Source organism: Hippopotamus amphibius, chromosome 16 (assembly GCF_030028045.1).
Source record: "Hippopotamus amphibius kiboko isolate mHipAmp2 chromosome 16, mHipAmp2.hap2, whole genome shotgun sequence".
Classification (NCBI taxonomy): Eukaryota; Metazoa; Chordata; class Mammalia; order Artiodactyla; family Hippopotamidae; genus Hippopotamus; species Hippopotamus amphibius.
The window spans coordinates 27,877,545-27,903,853 of record NC_080201.1 but is presented as its reverse complement, the minus strand read 5'-3'; the positions used below and the strand labels follow the sequence as shown (position 1 = coordinate 27,903,853).

General features: G+C 43.7%; 1 protein-coding gene across 1 annotated transcript; it reads left to right on the top strand.

Annotated features, from left to right (window-relative positions):
* CCDC113 (coiled-coil domain containing 113) lies at positions 1-26,000 on the top strand. The gene is given in 10 exon segments (XM_057713466.1): positions 1-101; positions 2,862-2,988; positions 3,974-4,135; positions 6,813-6,968; positions 7,946-8,026; positions 10,377-10,532; positions 15,191-15,298; positions 24,722-24,877; positions 25,840-25,900; positions 25,903-26,000. Coding segments are annotated over 10 exon segments (1,128 nt in total). The 3' UTR covers positions 25,923-26,000.
* Positions 26,001-26,309: the final 309 nt, after the last annotated feature.

The window sequence follows — 26,309 nt, the reverse complement described above, 5'->3', positions numbered from 1 at the left end:
ATGACGGACGAGGACTCTGAGACCTCTGCCTCCGAGGTGCAAGCCCAGGATGAGAGCGAGCTGCCTGTTATCCAGCTGTGCGGGCTGGTGGAAGAGCTCAGGTACCAGCCCGCCGCCTTCTGGGGGCGGTCCCTCCTCAGCGTGTGGGCTCCGATCTTGGTCCAGCACCGAGATGCTCCAGGTCCGCATGGAACACAGGAAACTGACACCCTCAAAGTGGGGAAGGCGCTTACCTTTGCTCTTTATTCCCGTGTTTCCACCGCCATGGCGCTAACAAGCCATTGATAGCGCCAAAGCAGAAGGTGGTGCGAAGCCCAGAGGATAATTGGTGAAGTCAGAGCTTCAGCCTGGTGGGTCTGTCTGGTGCCCCACTGTGTGCTTAGCCGCCGTTCCTCTACAGTGTGGCGGCAGCTTGGACCCGGTGACTTCTAAGCCCCTTTCCATTGCTAAGATTCTGTGATAAAATTAATGTGGCAGCAAATAGAGAGGAAGCTATTGGGATGTTTTTAGTATAAGGCAACTTATACCTGAACCAGAGCATGAGCATGGAGGTGGACGGCAAAGAAGGACTAGCTCAATATTCTGTATTTTTAGCAGTCTATTTTAATATCTACTATAGCAAGTAAATTGGATATCAAGATTCCATGTTATAGTTGAGGTTAATTGTACAATTTACTGGTCTCACACAGAATATCCTGGCCTGGCAGCTGAATGGGTGTTACTTCAATATATTTATAAATAGTTTAGGTCAGAACTGAGGTATTATTACTAAAAGAGCTACAGTCTTTTGCGTGCTTATTATGTGCCGAGTATTTTGCCTATATGACGTTATATAAAGGCACAATAATCATAGAACGTTGGTGAGGAAACAGACACAGAAATTAAGTCACTTTCCTATGGTCACACAGCTAGTCAGTGGTAGTGCCAAGATTAAGACTCAGGTGTAACTCCCCAGCCTGCACTGGGAACATGACATATACTGAAAAAGAAAGATGCTTTGCTATATTGTGCTTTTCTGGTGAGCCTTTTCCACTAATCTTAAAATTCAGCCAAACAGGATTTTCAGCTCAATAAACAGATATTCAACTCAATAATACATGAAAATATCAAAGCTGCTCTCTCTCATATATACATTTACATACGTATGTGTATTATACACACATATACAACATACATGTATGTTATATAAATTAAAAGGGTCATAATCTTGGCATATACAGGATAAACTAGGTTTATCATCGCTCGTTGTTTAAAAAACATCTATTCAAAGCTTGTCCACCATTTATAATAGAATTCTAGTGGATACTTCATCCATTGCATGCTGGAAATAAAAGAGCTAAGAAATATAAACCAAAGAAAACCTCTGAAGACTGTGGATGTGTGTAATTTCAAGAATTCAGTAGTAATTCAGAAGGAAACTCACAAATGGGTTAGAAGATACTTGAAGCAGAAACTTGTAGCAATTTAAAATATATAGGCATATCTCATTGTATTGCATTTTGCTTTATTGCACTTTGCAGATATTGTGTTTTTTACAGAATGAAGGTTTGTGGCATCCCTACATTGAGCAAGTCTCTTGGTGCCATTTTTTCCAAAAGCATTTGTTCACATCGTGTCTCTGTTGTATTTGGTAATTCTTGCAATATTTCAAACTTTTTCATTATTATTATGTTTGTTATGGTGATTTGTGATCAGTGATTTTTGATGTTACCATTGCAAAAATTAGGACTCGCTGAAGGCTCAGATGATGGTTAGCTTTTTAGCAATAAAGTATTTTTAAATTAAGGTATGAACTTTTTTTTTAGACATAATGCTATTGCACACTTAGACTGCACTATAATACAAACATAACTTTATATGCACTGGAAAACAAAACAGTTTATATGACTCACTTTATTGCAATATTTGTTGTGGTGGTCTGGAACTGAACCCGGAATATCCCCAAGGTATGCCTGTAATCCCAGTGCTCTGAATTTTGTGGCTCATTAGATGTATTTTAAAAATATATAGAATACTTAGCAGCACTCTTTACAATAGCCAGGACATGGAGGCAACCTAAATGCCCATCAACAAATGAATGGATACAGAAGATGTGGCATATATATACAATGGAATATTACTCAGCTCTAAAAAGGGATGAGATGGAGCTATATGTAATGAGGTGGATAGAATTACAATCTGTCATACAGAGTGAAGTAAGTCAGAAAGAGAAGGACAAATATTGTATGCTAACTCACATATACGGAATCTAAAAATGGTACTGATGAACTCAGTGACAAGAACAAGGAAGCAGATACAGAGAATGGACTGGAGAACTCGAGGTATGGGAGGGGGCGGGGGGTGAAGGGGAAACTGAGAAGAAGCGAGAGAGTAGCACAGACATATATATACTACCAACTGTAAAACAGTCAGTGGGAAGTTGTTGTATAACAAAGGGAGTCCAACTCGAGGATGGAAGATGCCTTAGAGGACTGGGGCAGGGAGGGTGGGGGGGACTCAAGGGGGGGGGCGTCAAGGAAGGGAGGGAATATGGGGATATGTGTATAAAAACAGTTGATTGAACCTGGTGTACCCCCAAAAAAATAAAATAAAATAAAATAAATAAAATAAAAAAAAATATATAGAATACTTAAATAGTATTTACTGTGGGCCAGGCACTTTCCCAAAGTCTTTGCATTTCTCATCACAACCCTCAAAGATAGGTGCTGTTATTATTTCCATTTTACAGATGAGGAAAGTGAGGCACCAAGAGGTTAAGTATCTTGCAGAAGGTTGTACAAAGCTAGTAAGTGTTAAATACTCGTTATTTGGGGTTTAAACTCCTACTGGTGGAACTAACTCAGGCATCCTCTGTCTTGCAGCTATGGGAACTCTGCTCTCAAAACTGAGACAGAGATGTTTGAAAAATATTACAATAAATTGGAGCCCAGGGACCAGCGACCTCCACGATTATCCGAAATTAAAATATCAGGAGCAGAAATTGCACAGGTACGCAAGGGAGATCTAAGAATTCTTTTATTCTGCTTGTCCCTTTAGATGCACATGGTGTTTGTTCTCTGTCTTTGGTGTTCCATCTTGGCCAAGTGGCATGTGACTTTCTCCCTGTTCTTCTTTTGATTCTTCCTTCCCCTCCAAGGTTTCTCTTTCCAATGAGTGTGAAGGGAATCAGGTCCAACTCCCAGTGGATTGACTCTCACAGAATATCTTAGTTTATTTGAAATAACTCCCTTCAATTGGGGGACCCAAATGTGTACAAGGCCTGGCCAGCCACATAAAGGAGTGAAGATGGGCCTGGTGTGGGTGCTGGAGAGTTCCTCCCTCATTTAAAAGGGCTAGCCAGATGACCTGGTGTTGCCAGAGCAGCTGATTTTTTTCAAGAGAAGCTGGAAATCTGGATTATTTTGGTGGAAGCCTTTGATTTTCAAATGTGGGTAATTAATTTTTTTTTTAATTTTAAACTGTGTACAGGTCTATTTTTTTGAGGACCAAACAATGTCATCTTCAGGTCCACACATTCCCTGGGCCACCTGCTTTTGACCTTTGGTTTCAATGCCTAGGAAATCCAAAATTCTTGTCTATTTGTTTTTTGCTGAACACCGTGGCCCCTGATGCAATTTCTCTTCTGTGTTCAGTTTGGGAAGCCCTGAGCACTGGGCTTTCCCTGACACGGACTTGAATGCTAGTCTATAGGAGGTTCACGGTTTTCCCACCGTCAAGACACTTTCCCTTATTTATTTTCAGTTCCCTGTCAAGCATAGGCCTTTGAAGTATTTGGCACAGTGCCTTAGGTTGACTTGCGAAATGAACATCACCTCAGGCCCAATATCCAGAATTCTTTCACATTGACTTGGTTCTCTCTGGCTGTCATTCAGAATGATTTCTAGCAGGTCTGAGTGGTCATTTTGATGACCACCTTAGGCTGCTTTATTACCAATTCCTCCTTGACAATGGCTTTGTTTTTCTTGTGTTATAGTTACGAGGCAGGCGTAAATCCAAATCCCGTGTAGGTCTGGAACGTGTGCCAGGCCTCAGCGTGGACCAAAAATGCGAGCTTGTGCAAAAAGAGCTGGAAGACACAAAGGATGAAATAAGACACATGAGGGCAAATGCTGAGAGAGACCTGCAGCATCACGAGGTATACCTTCCTGCAGGCCTCCTCCCTGGGCTCCCCGCCTCTGCCTCAGTGAGAAGTACCTGTAGTATGTTCATGTAATGGTTGGTGCTTTGAGAGAAACACAAGTAGGAAAAGATAAATTGAGGACCTGCCTTTAAGGAACTTACCATCCGCTTGAGGAGATATCAAATTTTAAACTCTTTAAGATGAAAAATTTCAAAATACACAAATGTGGGGAAGCTAGCACCGTGAACCCTCATGTATTCAACACCCACACGTAACAGTCGTCAACGCATGGCCACTCTTGTTCCCTGCGTATCCCTACCATCTTCCCCCCCGAACTACGCCACTGGGCTATTATGAAGTGAGTCTTAAACATATTGTTTATCTGTAAATATTTCAATCTATGTCTCTAAGATATGGATTCTTTTTAAAAAAACCCTATAACCATAATAACCATAAATGCCCTTTAAAATTTATAGTAATTCCTGGGCTTCCCTGGTAGCACAATGGTTAAGAATCTGCCTGCCAATGCAAGGGACAAGGGTTCAAACACTGGTCCGGGAAGATCCCACGTACTGTGGAGCAGCTAAGCCCGTGTGCCACAACTACTGAGCCTGCGCTCTAGAGCCCGCGAGCCACAACTAATGAGCCCACACTCCGCAACTACTGAAGCCCACCTGCCTAGAACCCATGCTCTGCAACAAGAGAAGCCACTGCAGTGAGAAGCCCATGCACCACAATGAAGAATAGCCCCTGCTCTCTGCAACTACAGAAGCCTGCGCCCAGCAATGAAGACCCAACACAGCCATAAATAAAAAGAAAGAAAGAAAAAGAAAGAAAGAAAGGAAGGAAGGAAGGAAGGAAGGAAGGAAGGAAGGAAGGAAGGAAGGAAGGAAGAAAGAAAGAAAAAGAAAGAAAAAGAGAAAGGAAGGAAAGAAAGAGAAATTTTAAAAAGTCCTTCTAAAAATTTGGAATAATTCCCTAATAATACAAGGGGCTTGAGGTTTAAGTCAGTGAGTTGGGTGAAAAATCCCTTGTCACCGTCCATGTGCAACATCCATGACTGTGCTTCATGTCTTGTTGGAGACCAGTGCAGTCAATTTTCCTCCAGAGAAGAAGCATAACTGTTGATTTGCCCATGGGAGGAAGTTGGTGGCTTGCATTTGGTAGCCATGTTGTATGAAAAATAGATGCTTCTGTTCTATTTCTAAATTTTTCCATTTCTAAATGGAGGCACACACAGAAGCACACTCATTTCCTCAAAAGAGACAGATCAGTGGACTCCCGTCTCCATTGACAGAACCATCTGTACTGTATAAACCTATCCCTCTCTTCCTCTCTCCCTCCCTCCCTCCCTCCTGCCCTTTCCCCCTCTCCTTCTTTCTCTTTCTAAACATGCATTGTTGAATTCTAACATGTTAAAGGAGCTCAGGATGTGGTAGACCTTGTGATTAAACATCACGGTGTGGGCTAGAGTGGTCAAAGAAGACAGTGTTGAGGAGATGGGGCTGGATGTAGGACTTGGCGTGGCCTTGAAGACTGATGGCATTTTTTTCAGATATAGGAACACAAGGGCACCCTAGCTAGGTAAGGTGAATGGCATGAACAAGGAAGTGGAGGTGGGAATGAACATGGCAAGTTCATGACCTTGAGGAGGCTGGTGTGATTAGAGAAGAGGGTGCTTTGGGGGATGTGGTAGGAAATTAGGTTGAGTAGGGCTGTGAGACCTTGAAAGCCAAGCATAGGGGCTTCTCTTTGGTGTCTTAGAAATCAGGACCCCAGTGAGGATAACTGAGCAGGAGAGTGATGAATAGAAAGTAGCATTTAAGGGGGGTGGATATTCTGGCCTGTGAAGATGATGTGGAGGGAGGAGGCTGGGGCCAGATGCTGGCTGATGAAGGAAGGTGCTTTTGCTCCTTGGTGCCCAGTGAAAAAGCCTGAACAAAGATGCTTTGCTCTGCAGCTACTCATTTTATTCTTTAAAATAATATGTGTGTTTGCATTTTCTTATTTAAAGACAATCTCTGTTGTAGCAAAATTTAAACATACAGGGAAGCTAAAAGAGGAACATTTGAAGACATCCACAGTCTTACCACAGTCTTACCACAGACTTGTATTTGGCTCTTGTATTTATCTCCTAGATTCATATTATTTTCTATGTGTGTATGAATTTCTTTATGAAAAGGTATCATATTATTTTGTAAACTATACTTTTCACTTAATAATGTCTTTCCATATCAGTACATAGATTCATTTATAACATCTTTTTTTACATTACAGAAGTATATAGTAAAAGTGCTTCTTTGCCTCCCTACTAATCCATCTTTCCAGATGTGACTGTGGTTAATGTTTTGGCATGTAGCCTTCCAGATATTTTTCATATATATGATATGATATGGATGTTATAATTTTTAATGATAATGTTTCAGATATGGAAATGCATATTTCTGGAGATACTCAAGGCCCTGTTCTTGTTTGTTCTTTGCCTTTATGTAGATACTATAACTTTTGTGAGGCATGGTTTTAAATAACAACATTCATATTGTCTAATTTGTATCTTAAGGATATCTTTCTGAGACTAAGAAGAAACGTTATGTATTGAGACACAAATAGGTCACCCAATACGTGTTTCCTTAGACAGCTGTATCCTTGAGAATTTTTGGCAACTGCTCTCTCTTTGTGCTGACTCCCCCAGGCTATCATTGAGGAAGCTGAAATTCGATGGACCGAAGTTCAGAGAGAAGTGCATGAGTTTGAAAAAGATATTCTAAAGACCATATCCAAGAAGAAAGGGAGTATTTTGGCCACTCAGAAAGTGATGAAATTCATTGAGGATATGAACCGCCGGAGGGTAAGTTGGCAGGCGGTTAGAGCTTAGAAGGAAAGATAGATTCATAGAGCAATGACCCAGAAGTGGTCCATGTGAAGCAGCCCCACTCCCTTTGATGCATCATAAATGTTACCCACATATGCAGATTTTTTGTGTCCCTCACAGTGTGTGTGTCTTAAAATGCGCGTTTATCGAGTCTAAAATCAACCAGGCAGGATGAATATTCATACTATCTCAGACTGTATATAAGTCCCCTACATACGAACCTTCAAGTTGCGAACTTTCAAAGATGCAAATGTGCATTATAAACCTATTACAGTACAGTGCTGCATAGTCGATTGTGTTAGTTGGGTACCCAGGCTAATTTTGTTGGACTTACGAACAAATTGGACTTACGAATGTGCTCTCAGAGTGGAACTCGTTCGTATGTAGGGAACTTACTGTATTTTGCAGTTTGTTTCAAGATCTGATGCTATCTTGAGAAAGGTGTGAGTCTATCTAGGGAGGTGACTATGTGGCGTGGGACAAGTAAATCTTAATTTCTTTGAGTTCCATTATTGTAAGAATGAAATATAAAATGCTCCTTCACTTCCAGAGATTTTGTAGCATATCAAACTTCGCTTCCTGGAGATAGGTAGAGTTACTAACCGCAACATGTTATAGGTAGTAAAAATTATATAAATTACCAAGAGAATAATAGACCAAGGAATTGTAAGATCATCTTATCAGGAAAGGCCTCTATAACCAAAGATATACCCAAGTTATCTTGAATTTAAAATCAATAGAAAAATTGTATGGAGCAGACCCAGTTTCCTCTGCTTCTGGGTCATGAGTAAAATACCATAGCAACACCAGCTTGAGTAGCCATAAAAGACTTAAAAATAGGCGACTGCATGGTAGCGCTCAAGGTTTAGTTCTGCAGCCCTAGACTTGCCAACTTTTCAAACCAAAAGGGAAGAAGAAAAACAATGGATTAAAATTTGGTTTTATTTTTTTAGGATAATATGAAGGATAAATTACGTTTGAAAAATGTTTCTCTCAAAGTCCAGAGGAAAAAGATGCTTTTACAGTTAAGGCAGGTATGTGGCTTTGTCTTTCTTTTTCTTAAGGTTACTGTGGTGGATAGAACAACGTCTTCCCAAAGATGTCCATGTCCTAATTCCTGGAGTCTGTGACTATGTTACCTTATGTGGCATAAAGATTGTGCAGATGTGATTAAGTCAAGGATCTTGAGATGGGAGATTATCTTGGATTATCTGAGTGGGTCCAGTGTAATCATAAGGGTCCTTATGAGAGGGAGGCAGGAGAGTGAGACTCAGAGAAGCTGTGGTAAAAGAAGCAGAGATCAGAGTGATGCTCTTTGACGTTAGAGGAAGGGATCATGAACAAAGGATGCAGGCCACCTGCAGAAGCTGGAAAGGGCAAAGAAACAGATTCTCCTCTAGAGCCTCCAGAAGGAATGCAGCCCTGCCGACACTTTGATTTTAATCCAAAGAACCATTTCAGACTTCTGACCTCATGAGCTATAAGATTATACATTTATGTTGTTTTAAAGCCTTGAATTTGTGGTCATTTGTCACAGCAGCAATAGGAAACGAACACAGTGGCTGTGCTAGTAGATGAAATTGGCTTGAATTTAAAAGACCCTCATGACATACTTATTGACCCTCTTGGGGAATGTGGCCTGGGTGGCACAGTTAGGAGTATGCCTTGGTAAGTCTTTGAACAGCTGACCTTAAAGGCTCCCGACTAAAGGCGGTAAGGCAGACATGGCACGGGGCTGCTAGAATGTGGTTACATAGCTCCATCCTCTTTTAGCTCAATATCTTTGTTATTAACTCATTAAATGGGCAGCGGTGGCGTGCGCATCAGAAGTGGCCACTGACAGTGACACCGAGTTGGGGAGGAGAATTAACATGTCGGGGGACCATTGCTTGATTGACTTGGGATCCCAAAGGCTCAACAGGCCGGGACAACTTTAACACACAAAGTGACTAAGGACAGATGTTAAGATCCTCCACTTTGATCGCCCCAAATATCTGCACAGGTCATGGGTGGCTCAGTCACGGAGCAGCTGGTAAAGTCCGCTCAGCTGGGGGTGGTGCTGTGGCCTAGGCTGCACTCCACAGGGCCCCCCAAAAGAGGTGCTCTTGCTGCACTCTGTTCTGAGGAGCCCACCTGGAGCACTGTGTCTTGGGGAGAGCTCCATGCTTGAAAGAATCGGTAAACTAGAGTCCACACAGTAGAGGAAACGGAGAGCAAGAGGGGAGAAAGCACGTGACTGATGCGGCCCACGAGAAGGGGTCCACAAGGGCCATGGATGCTGTCCCCAAGTGCTCTGGCCGCTGTGCGGAAGAGAACACATCCCTTGGGAGGTCCCCCAGGGTGGAGTTGGGCCGGGGGGTGGAGGTGTCAGCCAAGGAGGGTTGAGTTCAGTGTAAGAAAAAAGGTGGCCTCAGCAGAGCTGCCTCCTGATACCGAGTTCCTGGTTCTCTGGGCTTCATGCAAGCCCAGGCATCCTGAAGCGTGAGAGGGGAAGCAGATGGATGACCTTTAACCTAAAAGCCATTGCTACAGAGAGATGACACTGATGTGGTCATGCCCCCGCGGGCTCACAGGCTATCGGGGAGTGGTGATGGGAAGGAAGGGCGTGGGTGTGTAACTGTCGTGCAGAGGCAACAGCGACAGGGACCGGGTGTCACAGCCTCCAGAGGCTGCGTGGAGGGAGGAATGACCCTCTCGGGTGGAAGATGGGCTGGGAACCTTTGAGCTGGATTGTGGGTCAGTTGGGGCTTAAGGAAATTGCTGTGTTTTTCGGGGAAAGGGAAGAAGATGCCTTCTAGGAGGGAGTACGGCATGAGTAGCACGTGGGGGTAGGGAACAGTCCCGAGTCTGGCTCTTGTGTACCGCACATGTAAGATGGCATAGACCTGGTGGGGCAGGTAAGGTGGGGCCGGGGCCAGGGAGGGAACCCAATGCACTAATACATCCCCCATGCAGAAATGTCACGCGATCAAAGGAAGGGCATTTATGGGCTGCTCGTCCTGGGTTTTCCAGGTTCAAAACAGCGTTTAAATAGCCTTTCTTCCTTCACAGCCCTGTTTAGGCACCACGTCCTTGGGGAAGCCTCCCCTGACCCAGCCTTTCTCTCCTGGCCTGGCTGAGGGGCTTCTGTTGCCCTCTGTCCCTGTGTGTCCCACTATACCACGCTGTGACCTGTGAACTGTCATTGAGTGTGGAAGTATCATATTTACTCAGATCTCTATCCCTGGTGCCTAACACCATGCCTGGCACCAAGCAGATCCCCAGTCCAAGTGTGTTGAATGACTGAATGATGACTGACTTCCGAAACCTCCCCTGAAATTGCAAGGTGCGAGCCATACGTTCAGAAGTCGCAACCTCACATCGTTTCTTCTTTCTGAGCTGTAGAAGGAAGAGGTGGGCGAGGCCCTCCACGATGTTGACTTTCAGCAGCTGAAGATCGAGAATGCTCAGTTTTTAGAGATGATTGAAGCAAGGAATCGAGAACTGATCCAGCTGAAGCTGGCATCCGGAAACACCCTGCAGATCCTCAACGCGTACAAAGTAAGGTCCGCGCCGGTGCCCAGGTCCCCAGGGCTTTCTGTGCCCACCTTTCCGGCCACAGCGAGGTTCCAGGGCACCCCTGTGGTTTTGCTGAGAGCCTAGGCCTCCTTCACTCTTCTGCTGCTCTATGATTTTTCCCGACAAAGCCATGTCTCCTAAAATACTGCAGATGTCCCCACAATCCTGGCTGCGCAGTAGAACCATCCAAGGAGACTTTTGTGTTTTTAAAGATACACAGACACTCTAATCCACCCCTGACCAATTGAGTTAGGGGGTGAAGGCCGTGCATCTTTTTTTTTTTAACTCCCAAATGATTTTTATGTGCAGTGAGTTTTGAGAACCAGCCACATTCAGGGCCCTGTTTAATTTAATGTGTAATAAGTACTTCTCTGCTTAAAACCCTGCAAAGGAAATCATCTTAGCTATAAATCAGAAAACTACTAAATAATCCCTCATCCACACAGAATGTTTTTTGTAGAGAAAGAGACACTACTGATAATTAACCAGGGACTGTGGGCATGAACTTGGCCTGTCCCTGGTAGACCAGGCTGTCTGGTCACCCTGCTGGCAACTGTCTGAGGCAACCGTCAGCTAATTGTGGGCCTGTGTCTCCTGCCCACTGGTCTGGGAGCTAAGGATGGTTTTTACAGAATATTTGCACCTGATTTGATAGAGAACACTCCCTTTGAAACCCAATTAAGCAAAATTGATTTCTCCCCCAGAAATTCCATTCTTCTCATTAGTACACTTGTATTCCAAAATATACTTAATATTTTTTATTTTGAATTTTATCAATAAAACCTTTGTGGAATGTTGGGTTTTTTTCTTATTAATATAATTACACAATGTCCTCAATTTTGCCCCTTGGCCTGCAAAGCCTAAAATATTTACTACCTGGCCTTTTACAGAGCAAGGTTGCTGATCCCTGGCCTAGTGCCTAGGCGGCAACAGTGTCCACGGGCTTAGGTAGCTCACGGGTAAGCTTCATTTGGCCCACAAAGTGTCATTTCAAAATGTGAATTCCAATGTATTTAGACTAGGTTTATGTTTGTCCAACATTTTCCTTTTATAAATGAAAAACCTCCATGCCATATGTACTCAGTACATTAGGTAATAGAGGAAAATTATTCTGTATATTTTTCATGAGGTCTCACACGTGCGTGTTTGACATTTATATGAAAGTGATCCCTCCCTCCGCCCTTCCATCCCCTACACATACACCTGAATTTTCAGCAGTTTTAGACGATACTGGCTGAGCACCTGCTTTGGCCAGGCACTGTCCTCAGGGATGGGGACACATCACAGACCAGCTGGAGCTCTGTCCTGGTGGCGCGTCACAGAAACTGCTTCTGAGAGGTAAGGCGTCCGTCCATGGTCCCCAGTGGAGTCTGAAAGAGGCAGAGTCATGACCATATTCAAGCAACATGTGTGCGACAGAGCTGGGACTCCTAGTGCAGTGCGTGTCCCACCTCACCCAACGGCCTCCCCCTGGCGTACCGTGTGTAGACAAGGCTGTGCTCACATGCTGAAATTCTTGTGTTCGACTGAAGAGCCACGAGATAGGTGGTTACATCACATCGAACCTTGATCCTACCCTGAGGAATCAACTGGGCGGCACAGGGCCAGTTTGGTCCTGTGGGGAAAAGGCAGGGCTTTCGAGCGGAGCTACTGGTTTATAAAATGCAACCGCCAGGTCCAGGGCTCGAGCTCCTTAGGACATCTAAAGGCACCGTGCCTGTAGGTTGTGATCCCCAAACAGGGCAACACAGGCCATGGTGGGTGGAATGGGAGCCATTCTGGTCAGAATCCCAGGGGCCGGGGGGCCTGTAGGCCTGTTTAGAATAGCAGCAGGCAGGTGGTGGAGCTGGGAGGAGACACCTGCTGGAGTCCTAAGGGGACACAGTGAGGGACTGAGAGAGAGACAGGCTCACTTTTCCGTGTGTCAGTTCTCAGGTCTCCTGGGGAAACAAGGCCCAACAACTGTGGGTTGTCGCGTCAGGCCTCTCCTGGGGACCTGGATGGGGACTCCACGGGGGACCATGGGCGATGCGTCACCTCTCAGAAGCAGGTTTCTGTGACGCGCCACCAGGACAGAGCTCCAGCTGGTCTGGGACAGTGTCTGGCCGAAGCACGTGCTCAGCCAGTATCGTCTCAAACTGCTGAAAATTCAGGTGTATGTGTAGGGGATGGAGGGGCGGCGGGAGGGATCACTTTCATATAAATGTCAAACACGCACGTGTGAGACCTCATGAAAAATATATAGAATAATTTTCCTCTATTACCTAATGTACTGAGTACCTACAGCAACGCCAGGGACAGGGCTGAGTGTTGAGGGTACCGCTGTGAAGGAGACAGACACGGTCTCTTCTCTTCAGTGAGTTTTATGAGTGGGTCTCCGTCAAGGGGGCCCCTTTTTCTCTGCTGTGCCCTCAAGCCCTGCCTGATGGAAGCTGGTAGAATATAGGCATGTGACTACAGCTTTGAGGTGTCACTCTTAACTGACTGTAAACTAGTGATCCGTGTATAAACTAGAGGTGCCTGTGGCAGATAGAATTCCGGGATGTCCCCCAAGACTCCCCACCCCCTGGTTTATTCACCCTGCACGTTGCCCAGGGCTCTGACTGTGACGGGTTCTGTTAGTAGGCTCCGTTCTGTTCTATGATTAGGTTAGATTAGATGGCACAGTTGACCCTGAGATGAAGAGATTATTCCAGTGGGTCTGACCTAATCACATGAGCCCTTTGAAAGTGGAGTTTTCTCTGGATGAGAAGTTCTCCATGGCCACCTTGAAGATAGAGGGACCACATGCAAGGGGTCTGAGGGCGGCCTCCAGGAGCCGAGGACCACCCCCTGCTGACAGCCAGAAAGGACATGGAGAGCTCAGTCTTACAACTTCAAGGAAACGTTTTCCGCCAACAACCTGTGAGCTTGGCAAGGACCCTAAGTCCAGAGGAAAGCCCTGGCCGACACCGTGGGTCCCTCCCTGGGCAGAGAATCCAGCCACACTGTGCTTGGACTCCTGACCTATAGACACTGTGAGATAATAAATGTGTGTTGCTTTAAGACACAAATTTGTGACCGTTTGTTACAAAGCAGCAGGAAGCTAACATGCCTTTTTAGAAATAGCCGCCTCTGGTGACCGTCATCCTGCTCAGGGTCGCAGATTCTCTCATCACACCTCCTTGAAGGCCCCGCCCCGGCAGAGCCAAGGGCTGCCTCGCGGTTCTGTTCTTTCCTGCCCAGTCTCTCTGTCTCTCTTAGTTGTCGGATGAATGCCTGTCTTCCCTCTGCTTTCCTTTTCTCCCGCCCGACTGGCTGGTGTGCAACGAAGTCCTGTCTGCCTCCCCTTCCCCACAGCTGACCCCCTCAGTCTGGCCTCTTATCCACTTCTGCTTTCCTCAGCAGAGCAACTTCATGCAAGATGTGGACCAGGAAATGAGCCTTAAAGAAGGGATTGGAGACAAGAAGAACGGGGAGGGAGGTTGCCCCAGGTGCTCTAAGTTCCCCCAGGCAGGTGGCTCCAGGCTTTTCTGCCAGGTTGAAGATTTGATACCCTTGGGCATCGCGCCAGTACCTTCCTCTCCCCAGCCCCTTTTAGACTCTCCTCTCTCAAAGCTCTTTCCTTAGCTTGAAATGTTCCTCCCATCCCTCTTACCTAGACATACTTGACTTCACCTTTCAGCTCTTTTTCCAGCATCCCCTCCCCCAGGGAAACCTTCTGGATCACTGTCCGTGCATTCTTGGTGCTTGGCACAGTTACAGTTTGGCATTTCTTCTTGCACCTCCGTCAGGGCTGTGAGCAGGCCCCTTGGTGGCAGCCGTAGGTTGTTTCGCTGACCAGTGCCTGGGTGGGCTCTCAGGGTTTGTCGAGCCAGCCCACTGGAGTCACGGGCTTCTGTCCCTTGGCCCCTTCCTCCTCAGCCAAGCAGAGCACATCCCAGCCCCTCCAGGTTGACTCTTCCCCACTAGGAGATGGAGGTCCAAAGGGGGCAAATCTAAGAAGCAGGAGCTAGGGAGGAGCTGGTGAGGGGTGGCAGCAAATGATGCAGTGGGAGGCTGTGGGGCAGCTCCTGCAGGATTCCTCCAGCACCAGCAGGCTTTGGAGACAGTGGTGGCGTCCATGGCTGTGAGATCGTGCTGCCTAGGGTCAGCTCCTGGCTTCCCCTGGTCTCTGTGACCCTGGGGGAGTTGCTTCACCTCCCCAAGAGTCAGCTCCCTCACCTGTACTGTGGGCTCACAGTAGCATCCATCTCTTCATCCAGGTGAGGTAGGGATGGCAGCCTTGTGCCATGGGCTCTCCACGTGTCAGGCACCGTGCTCAACACTTTACCAGGTTTGTCTCCCTTAAGCCCTCACACAACCCTACAAGGCCACCAGCCCAAGTTTAGAGAGGTTCTCTTAGTAGGTGGTGGGGTGGGATTTGGATCCAGGTGTGTCTGACGACTTTGCCGGTGAGGACAAGCCTCCCGAGGTCCTCTCCTCCCCTGTCACGTAGACACTGGGATTCTGAAAATCTGGGCAACTGTGAGAAGGTCAGGCCCAAGTTCTTGGATGGTCCTGCTATTGTCCTGCTTACAGAGAGCTGTTTGTCTGTCTATCCTTCCTATAGTTCTGAGCAATCATCTTTGCTCAAGACTTGCTGTGCTATTATATTTCAGAGCAAGCTACACCGAGCCATGGAAACGTCCCTCAATCTGGACAAGGAGCTCTTGCTGAGAAAAGAGTTACTTGAAAAAATCGAAAAAGAAACCCTACAAGTAGAGGAGGTAGGAGAGGGTAAAACATGCTGTTTCTGGTGTTCTTCTCCTTCTGTCTACAAGGGCTTGAGTCAGCATTCACCAAGATCTAGGCCACCTTGGTTTTTGTCTAGAAAAACCTAGATCGTAAAAATCAAAATAGCTCTGGGCCCTCAAATGAGAAGGTGGGCCCTGGAGGCTCCCAGTCCATGGTGTTGCATTAGAATCTGGAGTCAGAAATCTCAAAGTCATCTAGAAATTACAGAGTCCAAATGATTCTCAAGAATTCCTTAAGTGACTCATAAGTTACCAAATTCAAAGTGTCGTGTGTTCAGTCTGGCAAAAAGTGTATGATGCATGTGAGAATGTAACTGGTATGAGAAAAAGAACACATGGCAAATATAATGTTCTATGTAAAGGAGAGAAAGCTCTTTAAACATGGCGTTCTCACTCAGTACAGCAGATGCTCGAATGGCAGACCTGTGACGTCTGTACCGGACACACTCCAGGGTGTGCGGTCACCCTGTGAAAATGTGTGGAGTCATCTGAGCTCCCTACATCTGCACTGGGATTGAGTGCTCTCATTATTTTGCTGAGCATGTAGAGTTGATTTCCACCAGTTAAATGCACCTAGGGTATGACTCAAAGGGGACTTTGGGGGGACGGTGGGGGAAAATGAGTCCTGGACTTGTATTCAGAAGGCCTGGCATCAGGTTTGCTGTTGCCAGTCTCTAGCCTTGAACAAGGCTTTGAATTAGAACTCAGTTTCCACATCTGTGAAAAAGATGTCACAGCCCTTGTTGTGGTAATCAGATAAGATGACGCTTTGTCAACCTCTTAAAGCCATTAGTTCAGTTATTACTGTCATTCTCTGGAATAAACCTGACGTGTCCCCAGCAGTGTGTATGACCCCAAACCCACCTACAATGGCCAAAAAGCCACAGGGTTACTACCTCCAACTCAGTTTTGCCATTGCATCCGTACCATATCCTTGAAGGAGAACCAGTACCCTTTGCAAAAAAGTTGGTCTCACTAGAGTGGCCTGTAACAAAGGTGAAGCAAAAGTCTGTGTGCTCTCTCTACGCAGGGTTCCTGTGGTCTTTCTCTGTTTGAGTTGATATCTATTAGATTACAAGTAAAACATGAAATCAATTTTTAAAAGCCTAGCATTCACGCCTTAGTATATTTTCATTTTTTTAACTTCTTAAAAAACAGCTCTATTGGGATATGATTCATATATTAAATAAATTACCAATTTAAAGTGTATATTTGAATGGTTTATGGTAGATTCACAGAATTGTGTAACCATCAACATAATGATTTTACAACATTTTCGTCACCTCAGAAAGAAAGCTCGGACCCATTAGAAATCCTCCATTTCACCTGACCGCATTCCTACCCTCCAGCCATGACTACTAATCAACCTTCTGTCTCTGTGAATTTGCCTTTCCTCAACCTTTCACATAAAAGGGACCATACAGTGTAATCCTTTAGCTTTAATAATATTTTCAAGATTCACGTAGTAGCACGTAGCAGTACTTATTTCTTTTCGTGGCTGAATAATACTCCCTTGTAGGTACCACATTCTGTTTATCCACTCATCAGTTTGATGGCTATTTGCATTGTCCTCATTTGGGGGCTATTATGAATAATGCTGCTGTGAACATTTATGTACAAGTTTTGGTGTGAATAGATGTTTTCTTTTCTCTTGGACATATAGCTGAAAGTGGAATTGTGGGTTATATATATGGTACCTCTAGGTTTAACATTTACAGAAACTGCCAAACTGTTTCACAAAGTGGCACCATTCTACATTCCCATCAGAAATGGGGATTTCTGTACATCTTCACCAACGCTTGTTATTTTCAGGTGTTTTTTTAATGCTGTCCTAGTGGATGGGAAGTGGTATCTCCTTGTGGTTTTGATTTGAATTTTCTTAATGACTAATGACAATGAGCACCTTTTCATATGCTTTTTGGCCACATGTCTATCTTTTTTTGGAGAAATGTCTATTCAAGGCCTTTGCCCAGTTTTAATTGAGTATTTTTTTTTATATCACTGAGTTATAAGAATTCTTTACATATTCTGGATTCAAATCCCTTATCAGGTATATGACTTGCAAATATTCTCTCTCAGTCTGTGGGTTTTCTTTTCACTTTCTTTTTTTTTTTTTTTTTTTGGCACATGGGCTTAGTTGCTCCGCGGCACATGGGATCTTCCTGGAGCTGGGATCAAACCCGTGACCTCTGCATTGGTAGGCGGATTCTTAACCACTGCGCCACCTAGGAAGCCCTCTTTTCACTTTCTTGATGGTATTGCTTGCAGCACAAAAGTTTTTCTCATTTTTAAAAAAATTGTGGCTTTTTTTTTTTTTGGCTGTGCTGCTTGCAGGATCTTAGTTTCCCAAGCAGGGATTGAACCCCTACCCTCAGCAGTGAAAGTTCGGAGTCCTAACCACTGGACCACAGGGAATTCCCACAAATTTTTTCATTTTGATGGACTCCAATTTATCTATTTTTTCTTTTGCACCTGTACTGTTGGTGTTGTAGCTAAGAAATCATTTTCTAACCCAATAGCATGAAAATTTACTCCTGCATCTTCTTTTAAGAGTCTTATATGTCTTAAATTTAGGTTATGATCCATTGTGAGTTACTTTGTAAATGGTGTGAGAAAGGGTTCCCAAAGCTAAAAGAAGAAAGGAGATGCAGTGTGTTCATAGAATTTATGTTAACCTTCCTATTTACCACTTGTGTGGTTCTCTTCCCTTCTTCCTGTAGCTTTGAGTTACCATCTGGTGTTATTTTCCTACTCAAATACAGCTTCATTTCAGCCTGCCTCCTTTGTGCTATAATTGTCAAATATATTACATTTTATATGTTATAGGTCCAATATAAAATTATATACATTATTTTATGAAAATGCTTTTTAAATCAATTAAGAGCAGGAAAATATGCAATTATACTGTTTTTTTATAATTACCTACATAATTACCTTTGCTTGTGCTATTTGTTTTCTTGGATGTAGTCTTCTTCTACAGAAGTAAAGTGCCATTTTCATCACATCATATCAAGGGAGCATCCTGTCAACATGTCTTTTCATTGCCGATGTTAAGCTTGATCACCTGGCTGAGATGGTGTTTCACAGCTTTTTCCACTGCAGAGGTACTCTTTCCCACTTTTCAGACTTTACTCTTTGGGAGGAAGGTCCTGTGTACAGCCCATGCTTAAGAAGTAGGGAGTTATAAATTTTTTTGGAAATCTTCCCCATTTGTTTCTTTTAAAAATTATTTATAGCAGCATTGGGGACTTCCTAGGTGGCACAGTGGTTAAGAATCCGCCTGCAAGTGCAGGGGACACAGGTTCAAGCCCTGCTCTGGGAAGATTCCCACATGCCACGGAGCAACGAAAGCCCGTGAGCACAACTGTTGAGCCTGAGTGCTAGAGCCCGTGAGCCACAACTACTGAGCCCATGTGCCACAACTGCTGAAGCCCACATGCCTAGAGCCCATGCTCCGCAACAAGAGAAGCCATTGCAATGAGAAGCCCGCACGCTGCAAGGAAAAGTAGCCTCTGCTTGCCGCAACTAGAGAAAAGCCCGTGTGCAGCAACAAAGACCCAACGCAGCCAATAAACAAATTAAATAAATAAACTTATTTTAAAAATTATTTATAGCAGCAACTCATGAATATTAATTTTATATATTGGGCTATAATCTGACATTATTTATTTTGTTGCTCCCGTTGTTCCAGTTTGGCCATTGGGAGCTCTTTCAGTCAGCTCCTGTGTCCCGTTAGCATATCCCTATTTTTGTCAGTTGTTGTCATCATATGTGTGTCTGTTTTGTTTTGAGCACCTCTTTCCTTTATGGAAATAGAAGATGCTCCAGGCTCTTCTTGTATATTTCCTACCCCAGTCCTAGAATTAGCCATTTCCCCAGGGAGTCCTGGGTCCTTTTATTTGGTTAATATTGGAAACCAAGATCTGGGTGTGCTCACTGCTTTCTTTCATTTTTGAAAGACAGTTTTGCTGGATGTAAGATTCTTGGTTGACGGTTTTTTGTTTTTTGTTTTTCCTTTCAGCACTTAGAATATATCATCCCACCACGTTTTTGGCCCCCATTTGGTTTCTGATGAAAAGTCAGTTATTAATCTTATTGGGCTTCCCTTGTATGTGATGAATTGTTTTCGCTTGCTGCTTTCAATATATTCTCTTTGCCTTGTCGGTCAACATTTTGAGTATGAAGTATCCGGGTATGGATTTCTTTGCACTAATCCTACTTGGAGTTTGTTGAAGTTCATGGATGTATAGCTTAATGTTTTTCATCAAATGTGGGAAGTTTTCACGTGTGTTGATGTACTTAGGGGTGTTCCACATTTCTCCAAGATTTTTCTTTCTTCTTTTTTCTCTGTATCCTTCATATTGCATAATCTCTATCAATTTACCTTAATTGATTATTTCTTCTGTTGGCTTAAATGTACTGTTGATCCCCTCTAGTGAATTTTTCATTCCGCTTGGAAAGACTTCAGATTTTCTATTTGGTTCTTCTTTTTTATTTTTTAAATAATTTCTACCTCTTTATTGGTATTCTCTGAGAAGACATTATCATCATATATTAATTCTTTAAACATGGTTTCCTTTCATTTTTTGAACATCTTTATAACAGCTGCTTTGAAGACTTCACTAAGTCCATCATCTGGACTCTCTGAAAGGCAGTTTATGTTGCCTGCTTTTTTCCCTGTGTGGGTCACACTTCCTTGTTTCTTTCCTATTTCATAATTTTTGTTGAAAACTGGACGTTTTAGATAGTACACTTTAGCATCACTGGATACTGATCTCGGTCTTGTCATTGGTTTTGCTTGTTGTTTAGTGATTTGGCTGGACTAGTTCAGTAAAGTCTATTTCTCCTGCTGTTAGTAGCCTCTGATGTGGCTCCCCAGAGGGTTCAGCCTTGATCATGGGTGCAATCTCCCTGACAACCAGGGTGATTTCAGCTTAGTTCTCTTTGACGCCTCCATCTTCCAGCTAAACTTCTGGCCAGTCTACCTCTATTGGTATCACACCCAGCTATCAGCCTCCATTAATTACTAGCTGATCACTCTATTGCTTTAACGCCCTGAGACGTTAATTGTTCTACATTCCGATCTAAAGTCAGGCCCCGTCACAGGGGCAAAGTGTTGCCAGTCATTGAGGCTCGCTCTAACCCCGTGAGGCTCTTCTTAATTGTCTCTTTCTCTGGTTAAGTTAAACATCTAGCTGACCTACTTCTTGCTTGTTGCTACTAATATGGAGCTATCAGATTGATCTTAATCGCTCACCCCAAAGATCTCCAATCTTTTCCACAAAGTCCTTAGGCATGAACTCCCCACACTCCGTTCCAAATAAAGCTCATCTTCTTAGGCAGCATTCCAGAGCTTTCTGTTTTACAGCCTCTCCCCTTGGGCAAAATTTCTACACTGTTGCCCTGGAGCTGGATGTGGGAACAGTGGCCTGCCTTTCCTGTAGTTTCACCCCTGTTCTACGAGTGGGGTGCTGGGTAGGGACTGCAGTCCCTGGTCTTCTCAGCATATCCCTCGTAGCTAGTACTTATTTTTTAATGCTTTAATTCTTGCTACTTCGTTATATTTTATCTTAGGTGTTCTCTAATCACCATTCTCACAAGAGTGTCCACTGATGGTTCTGGGTACTTTTTTAGGTCTCCCCACAGTTGTATGTCATGCTAGACAGCAGACATGCACTGAACGCTTCCTGACAAATTTTTGTTGCATTCTGAAAACAAGTTAATAAAAAAATAAATGTATAGGGTTGCTTCAAACTGAATTAAAGCAGCACTTCTCAAACCAGAAGGTGACAACCAGTCACCTGGGGATCTTCTTAAAAGCAGATTTTGATTGGATAGGTCTCAGGTGGCCTGAGACTCTACATTTTCACCCAGTTCCCAGGTGATGCCAGTGTCACAGATTGTACTTTGTGAATCAAGGAATCAAAATACAGTACTAGGGTAGGAAGATTCAACATCATAAAAATGTTAGCTCTGTTCAAGTTCATCTGTGAAATACTAGTATTCCAATTACAATAACAAGGAGATTTTTTTTAAAGGCTTAAATAAGCTGACTGAAAAATTCTTTTGGAAAAATAAATAAGAATATCCACAAAGTTCTTAATAAGGAAGAGACTAGCCCTACTAGATACTGAAACATGTCATGAAGTTACAGTATTTAAAACAAGTCCATGGGGACTTCCCTGGTGGTACAGTGGTTAAGAATCCATCTGCCATTTCAGGGGACATGGGTTTAATCCCTGATCCAGGAAGATCCCACGTGCTGTGGAGCAACTAAGCCCATGCACCACAACTACTGAAGCCCATGCACCTAGAGCTCGTGCTTCGTAACAAGAGAAGCCACCACACTGAGAAGCCTGCACACCGCAACAAAGAGTAGCCCTCTCAAGAGGAAGGGGATGTGGGGATATATGTATAAATACAGCTGATTCACTTTGTTGTACAGTGGAAACTAGCACAACAGTGTAAAGCAATTATACTCCAATAAACATGTGGGGAGAAAAAAAAGAATAGCCCCCACTTGCCACAACTAAAGAAAAGCCCATATGCAGCAACGAAGACCCAACACAGCCAAAAACAACAACAACAACAACAACAACAACAACAAAACAAGTCCATGAATAGACTGGAAGATCAAAGAAAAAAGTATAAGCCGTATGATGAACTCCAATACAGATCATATATGATATGTATATGATCAAGTATCTGATAGTTTTGATATTGATCCATTTAGTTTATGATAAAGATGGCATTGCAGTGAGAGACAGCAGATTATTCAGTAAGTGATTTGCAATGACTGGGTAGCCATTTAGGAAAAAATTAATTTGGAACTATATGTAATGGTGAAATTAATCCAGGCATATCAGAGATTTAAATGTTAACAATAAAAGCACTGAAGTCCTAAACTTATATAGTGGGAACGGTTTTACTGTAATCTTGGAATGCGGAAGACTTTTAAAATATAAAACCTATAAACCATGAAATCAATAAAGTCAGCTATATAAAAATAAAAAATTTGCTGCACGGCAAAAGCCATCATAAGCAAGCCAAAAGATAAGTAACTGGAAAAATATTGTATCTGATATCACAAGGAGCTAATTTTCTTAAAACATAAATGTCATAAATTTAACAAGAAAAGTCTAACAAAAAATAGGAAAAAAAACTGGGCCAAAGAATTAAAGTTACACACTGAAACACAGTACATTAAAATTTTAATTTATGCATTAAAAAAAATAAAGTTACAGAAAAGCTAAACAATCTCAAACATATGAAAAATATTCCTCTTCACCCATAAGGAGCAGAAAATAAAGCTATATAATGAGTTACCATTTTCCCTCTGTTAGATTGACAAAGATGGAAAAGTAAGATTGTGTCTAGAGAACTGGGGAAAACACAGTCTCAGACACTGCTGCAGAAGCATAACTGGCTTTATCATTATAATAGAGGGCAAGTTAACACAATTTACCCTACAAACACCTATGCTTAGGGCAGGGTTTCTCAACCAAGACCCTACTGACAGTTTAGATCAGATAATTCTTTGCTGTGAGGGCTGTCCTGTGCACTGTAGGGTGTTCAGTAGCATCCCTGGCCTCAACCTACGAGTCGCCAGAAGCACTCCCCTAATTGTGACAAACAAAAATGTCTCCAGACATTGCCAAATGTCTCCTGGGGGCAAAATAGCTTCTGATTGAGAACCACTGCCTTAGAATAAGCAATTTCACATTCAGTACCTTATCCTACTGATACACTTGCATTTTTACAAAATGTTATATACCCAGAAGATTTATAATCACAGAACTCTCTGTTGTAATTGCAAGAGATGGAGAAGCTAAGTGACTGCTGGGGACTTGTTAAAGTGTGGTACATCCATACAATGGGAAATTATGCAGCTGTTTAAAAGAATGAGTACATTCTTTATGTGTTGATACAGAAGAACCTTCAAGATTTATCGAGTGGAAAACAAAAGTTGGATGAATGAAAGTGAATAGAATTAGCTACTCTTTGGGTCAAAAAAGGTAAACACATGTGTTTGTATGGATATCGATTTCTAGAAGGATGCACAAAACCTAAAAATAGTGTATGCTTCTTGGAAGGGGGACCTGCGTGCCTGGGGACAAGGGTGGGTTGAGAGTTTGTCACTGTGTACTTTTATACCATTTGAATTGAATGTGTTGCCTATGCAAAACAATTGTTAAAAGGACAATGTTTCTTCGAAAAGCCACTTTTCAAAAGAAAAAGACTAGTTAATTTTACTGTATAATAGTTCTAAAAATAAAATTTAGAAAGACAGTTTCCTTAAAAAATTAAATAACCGGGCTTCCTAGGTGGCGCAGTGGTTAAGAATCCTCCTGCCAATGCAGAGAACACGGGTTCGATCCCCGCTCTAGGAAGATCCCACATGCCGCGGAGCAACTAAGCCCGTGTGCCCAAAAAAAAACAACAACAACAACAACAACAACAAAAAAAACAAAATTAAATAATCACATGATCCAACAAGTTGTCTTCCAGGCATATACCCAAGATAATGGAAAGCGTGAACTTGAACAACAGGTATTTGTACACCCATGTTTGTAGCAGCATTATTTACAGTAGCCAAAATGTAGAAGCAACTCAAGTGTCCATCAACAGATGAATGACTAACCAAAATGAGCTGTGTGGATATATAACAGAACATTATTCATCCTTAAAAAGGAAAGAAGTTTTGCCATGAAGACATTTATGCTAAGTGAAGTTAGCCAGTCACAAAAGGACAAATATTGTATGATTCTGCATATATGAGGTACCTAGAGTAGTCAAATTCACAGAGACAGAAAATAGAAGGGAGCTGCCAGGGCCTATGGGGAGGGGGTTTGGGGAGTTAGTGTTTAATGGGTATGGAGGTTCAGTTGGGGAGAATGAAAAAATTCTGGACATGGCTGGTGATGAAGGTTGCGAAACAGTGTGAGTGTACTGAACACCACAGAACTGTACACTTAAAAATGGTTAAAATGGGAAATTTTGTTATGTATATTTTGCCAAAAAAAAAAAAGACAGGAAAATGAATTGAAATTGATCTAGTCAAAGTATACTTAAATACATAATTTTTCCAAAGCAAAAAAAAAGCCCCTAAGCAATCAAAAGGAGAGCATATTGCTTAATAAAGGAAGGAAGGGAAGAAGGAAGAAAGGAAGGAAGGGAGAGAAAAAAGCCTGTTTTAGACTGTACTTAGTGCTTCTACACTGGATGAAAATGTCGCGATCTGCAAAGAATCAGAATCTCGTGACTTCACTCACTCCTTTGCAAATGTAGACGTTTTTAGAACTACATGGAAACTGGGGAGAGATGCCAGGGTCAGTAAGTCCCGGGAGGCTAGAACTGCCAGGGAGCCCCATGTGTACTTGGTCCTTCCCAACCCAGGACCGAGCCAAGGCCATGGCTCTGAACAAGCAGCTCCGGAAGCAGCTGTCTGAGTTCCGAGCGCCACAGGTGATGCTGTACGTCCAGGAGAAGATCCGAAACGGGGACCTGGAGAAGACCATCAGGATGTGGGAGAGGAAAGTGGAGATCGCAGAGGTGAGTCACAGGGCGTCGCGAGACCTGCAGTGTCTTATGCCCCTCACATTTGTGTTTAGGATTTTGTTTTCTGAGCTAAGAATACTGGCGTTTAGACTTGTAATATGTGTGAGAAATCCCAGCCATTGCTTCGACTCTTACAGCAAAATAAAGGATGGCTTTTTTTTTTTTCCTTAAAGCTCCTTGTTAGGGACAGGGTCTTTTCAGGTTATTGAATTCTGGGAGCCTCTGAATTCCTCCCCCCGCCATTGATAATTGATTGATGGCTATTTTATACATGGAGAAACCAAGTTTTTAAAAACTGAGATAATAATGGATTTTAATATCACTCAGAACCTGATTGCATGCATGTACATAGTTGCCATGGTCTTTGCAATGTTGACTCACCCACAGCCTTTTCATATGGTACAGAGTGTGCAGAAGCACCCTTGCCCCTCGTAAGCCGTGGAGGAGAAAAAAGCAAAGTGCAAACCATATGCTGGCATAAAAAGAAAAAAAAAAAAGGAAAGCACTGAGACTGCCACAGGCCAGCTTGCACACTGAGGGCACTTAAGACGTACTTAGAGTAGCTTAAAACCCCGGTCAGGTCAGTTGGGAAGCTTGGTGTTCTCACATCTAGACCCCAGCTCCATTTCCCACGGTCCTTTTTCCTGCCCTTCCGGGGGTCACTTGGCAGCAGGAAGGTAAGTTAGGATCCATACTCAGGCCCGACACATCTTGGGCTAGGAAGTAGTAGAGAATCACAGCAGAAACCTGCAACTCCTCCCTTCGTGGAACAGAAACAAGCTCTTTAGAAGATTCTTTCAGACGCCCCAAGGTGGCCCGTGTCTGCCGCATGCACGCAGACACTGCCCCACATACAAGGTCATCCACACCATCACAGGGCTGGATGCGGGTAGAATAGGCATAATCCGTTTGTCCCAAATGACCTTCTCCCTCCTCCCCCTTTCTCCTTTTTGCAGATGTCCTTAAAAGGCTACCGCAAGGCTTGGAATAAAATGAAAACCACCAATGAGCAGTTGCAATTTGCCCCCCTGGGAAATAGCCAGAGGGAGGCTACGGCTGCCGACCCAAAAGTGACCCATTAAAGTAACTGGCTCCTCTCCAGTCATGGGGTCCTCTCCCTGCTCCCTGTGATGGCTGGTGTCCCCAGTTCTCCAGCCAGGCTGCCGGTCACCTCCCAGGCCACCTCGGACCCTGGGGACTGTTTTCACAGCCTGGCTCTGGGAACCGTTAACACTGAAAGAACCACAGGGCACTCTCATGGTTTGACCCTTGTTAGCCCACCTTTAGTTCACAAGCACACATGACAGTGACCTTCCCGCATGTGGGAGTGGGACGGAAGAGGGAGAGCTGGCCCAGTGTGTACTGTGGGCCTTGTCCGCGGCAGCCCAGCTGTGCAACTCTCAGAAAGAGACACCAAAGCAGCGTG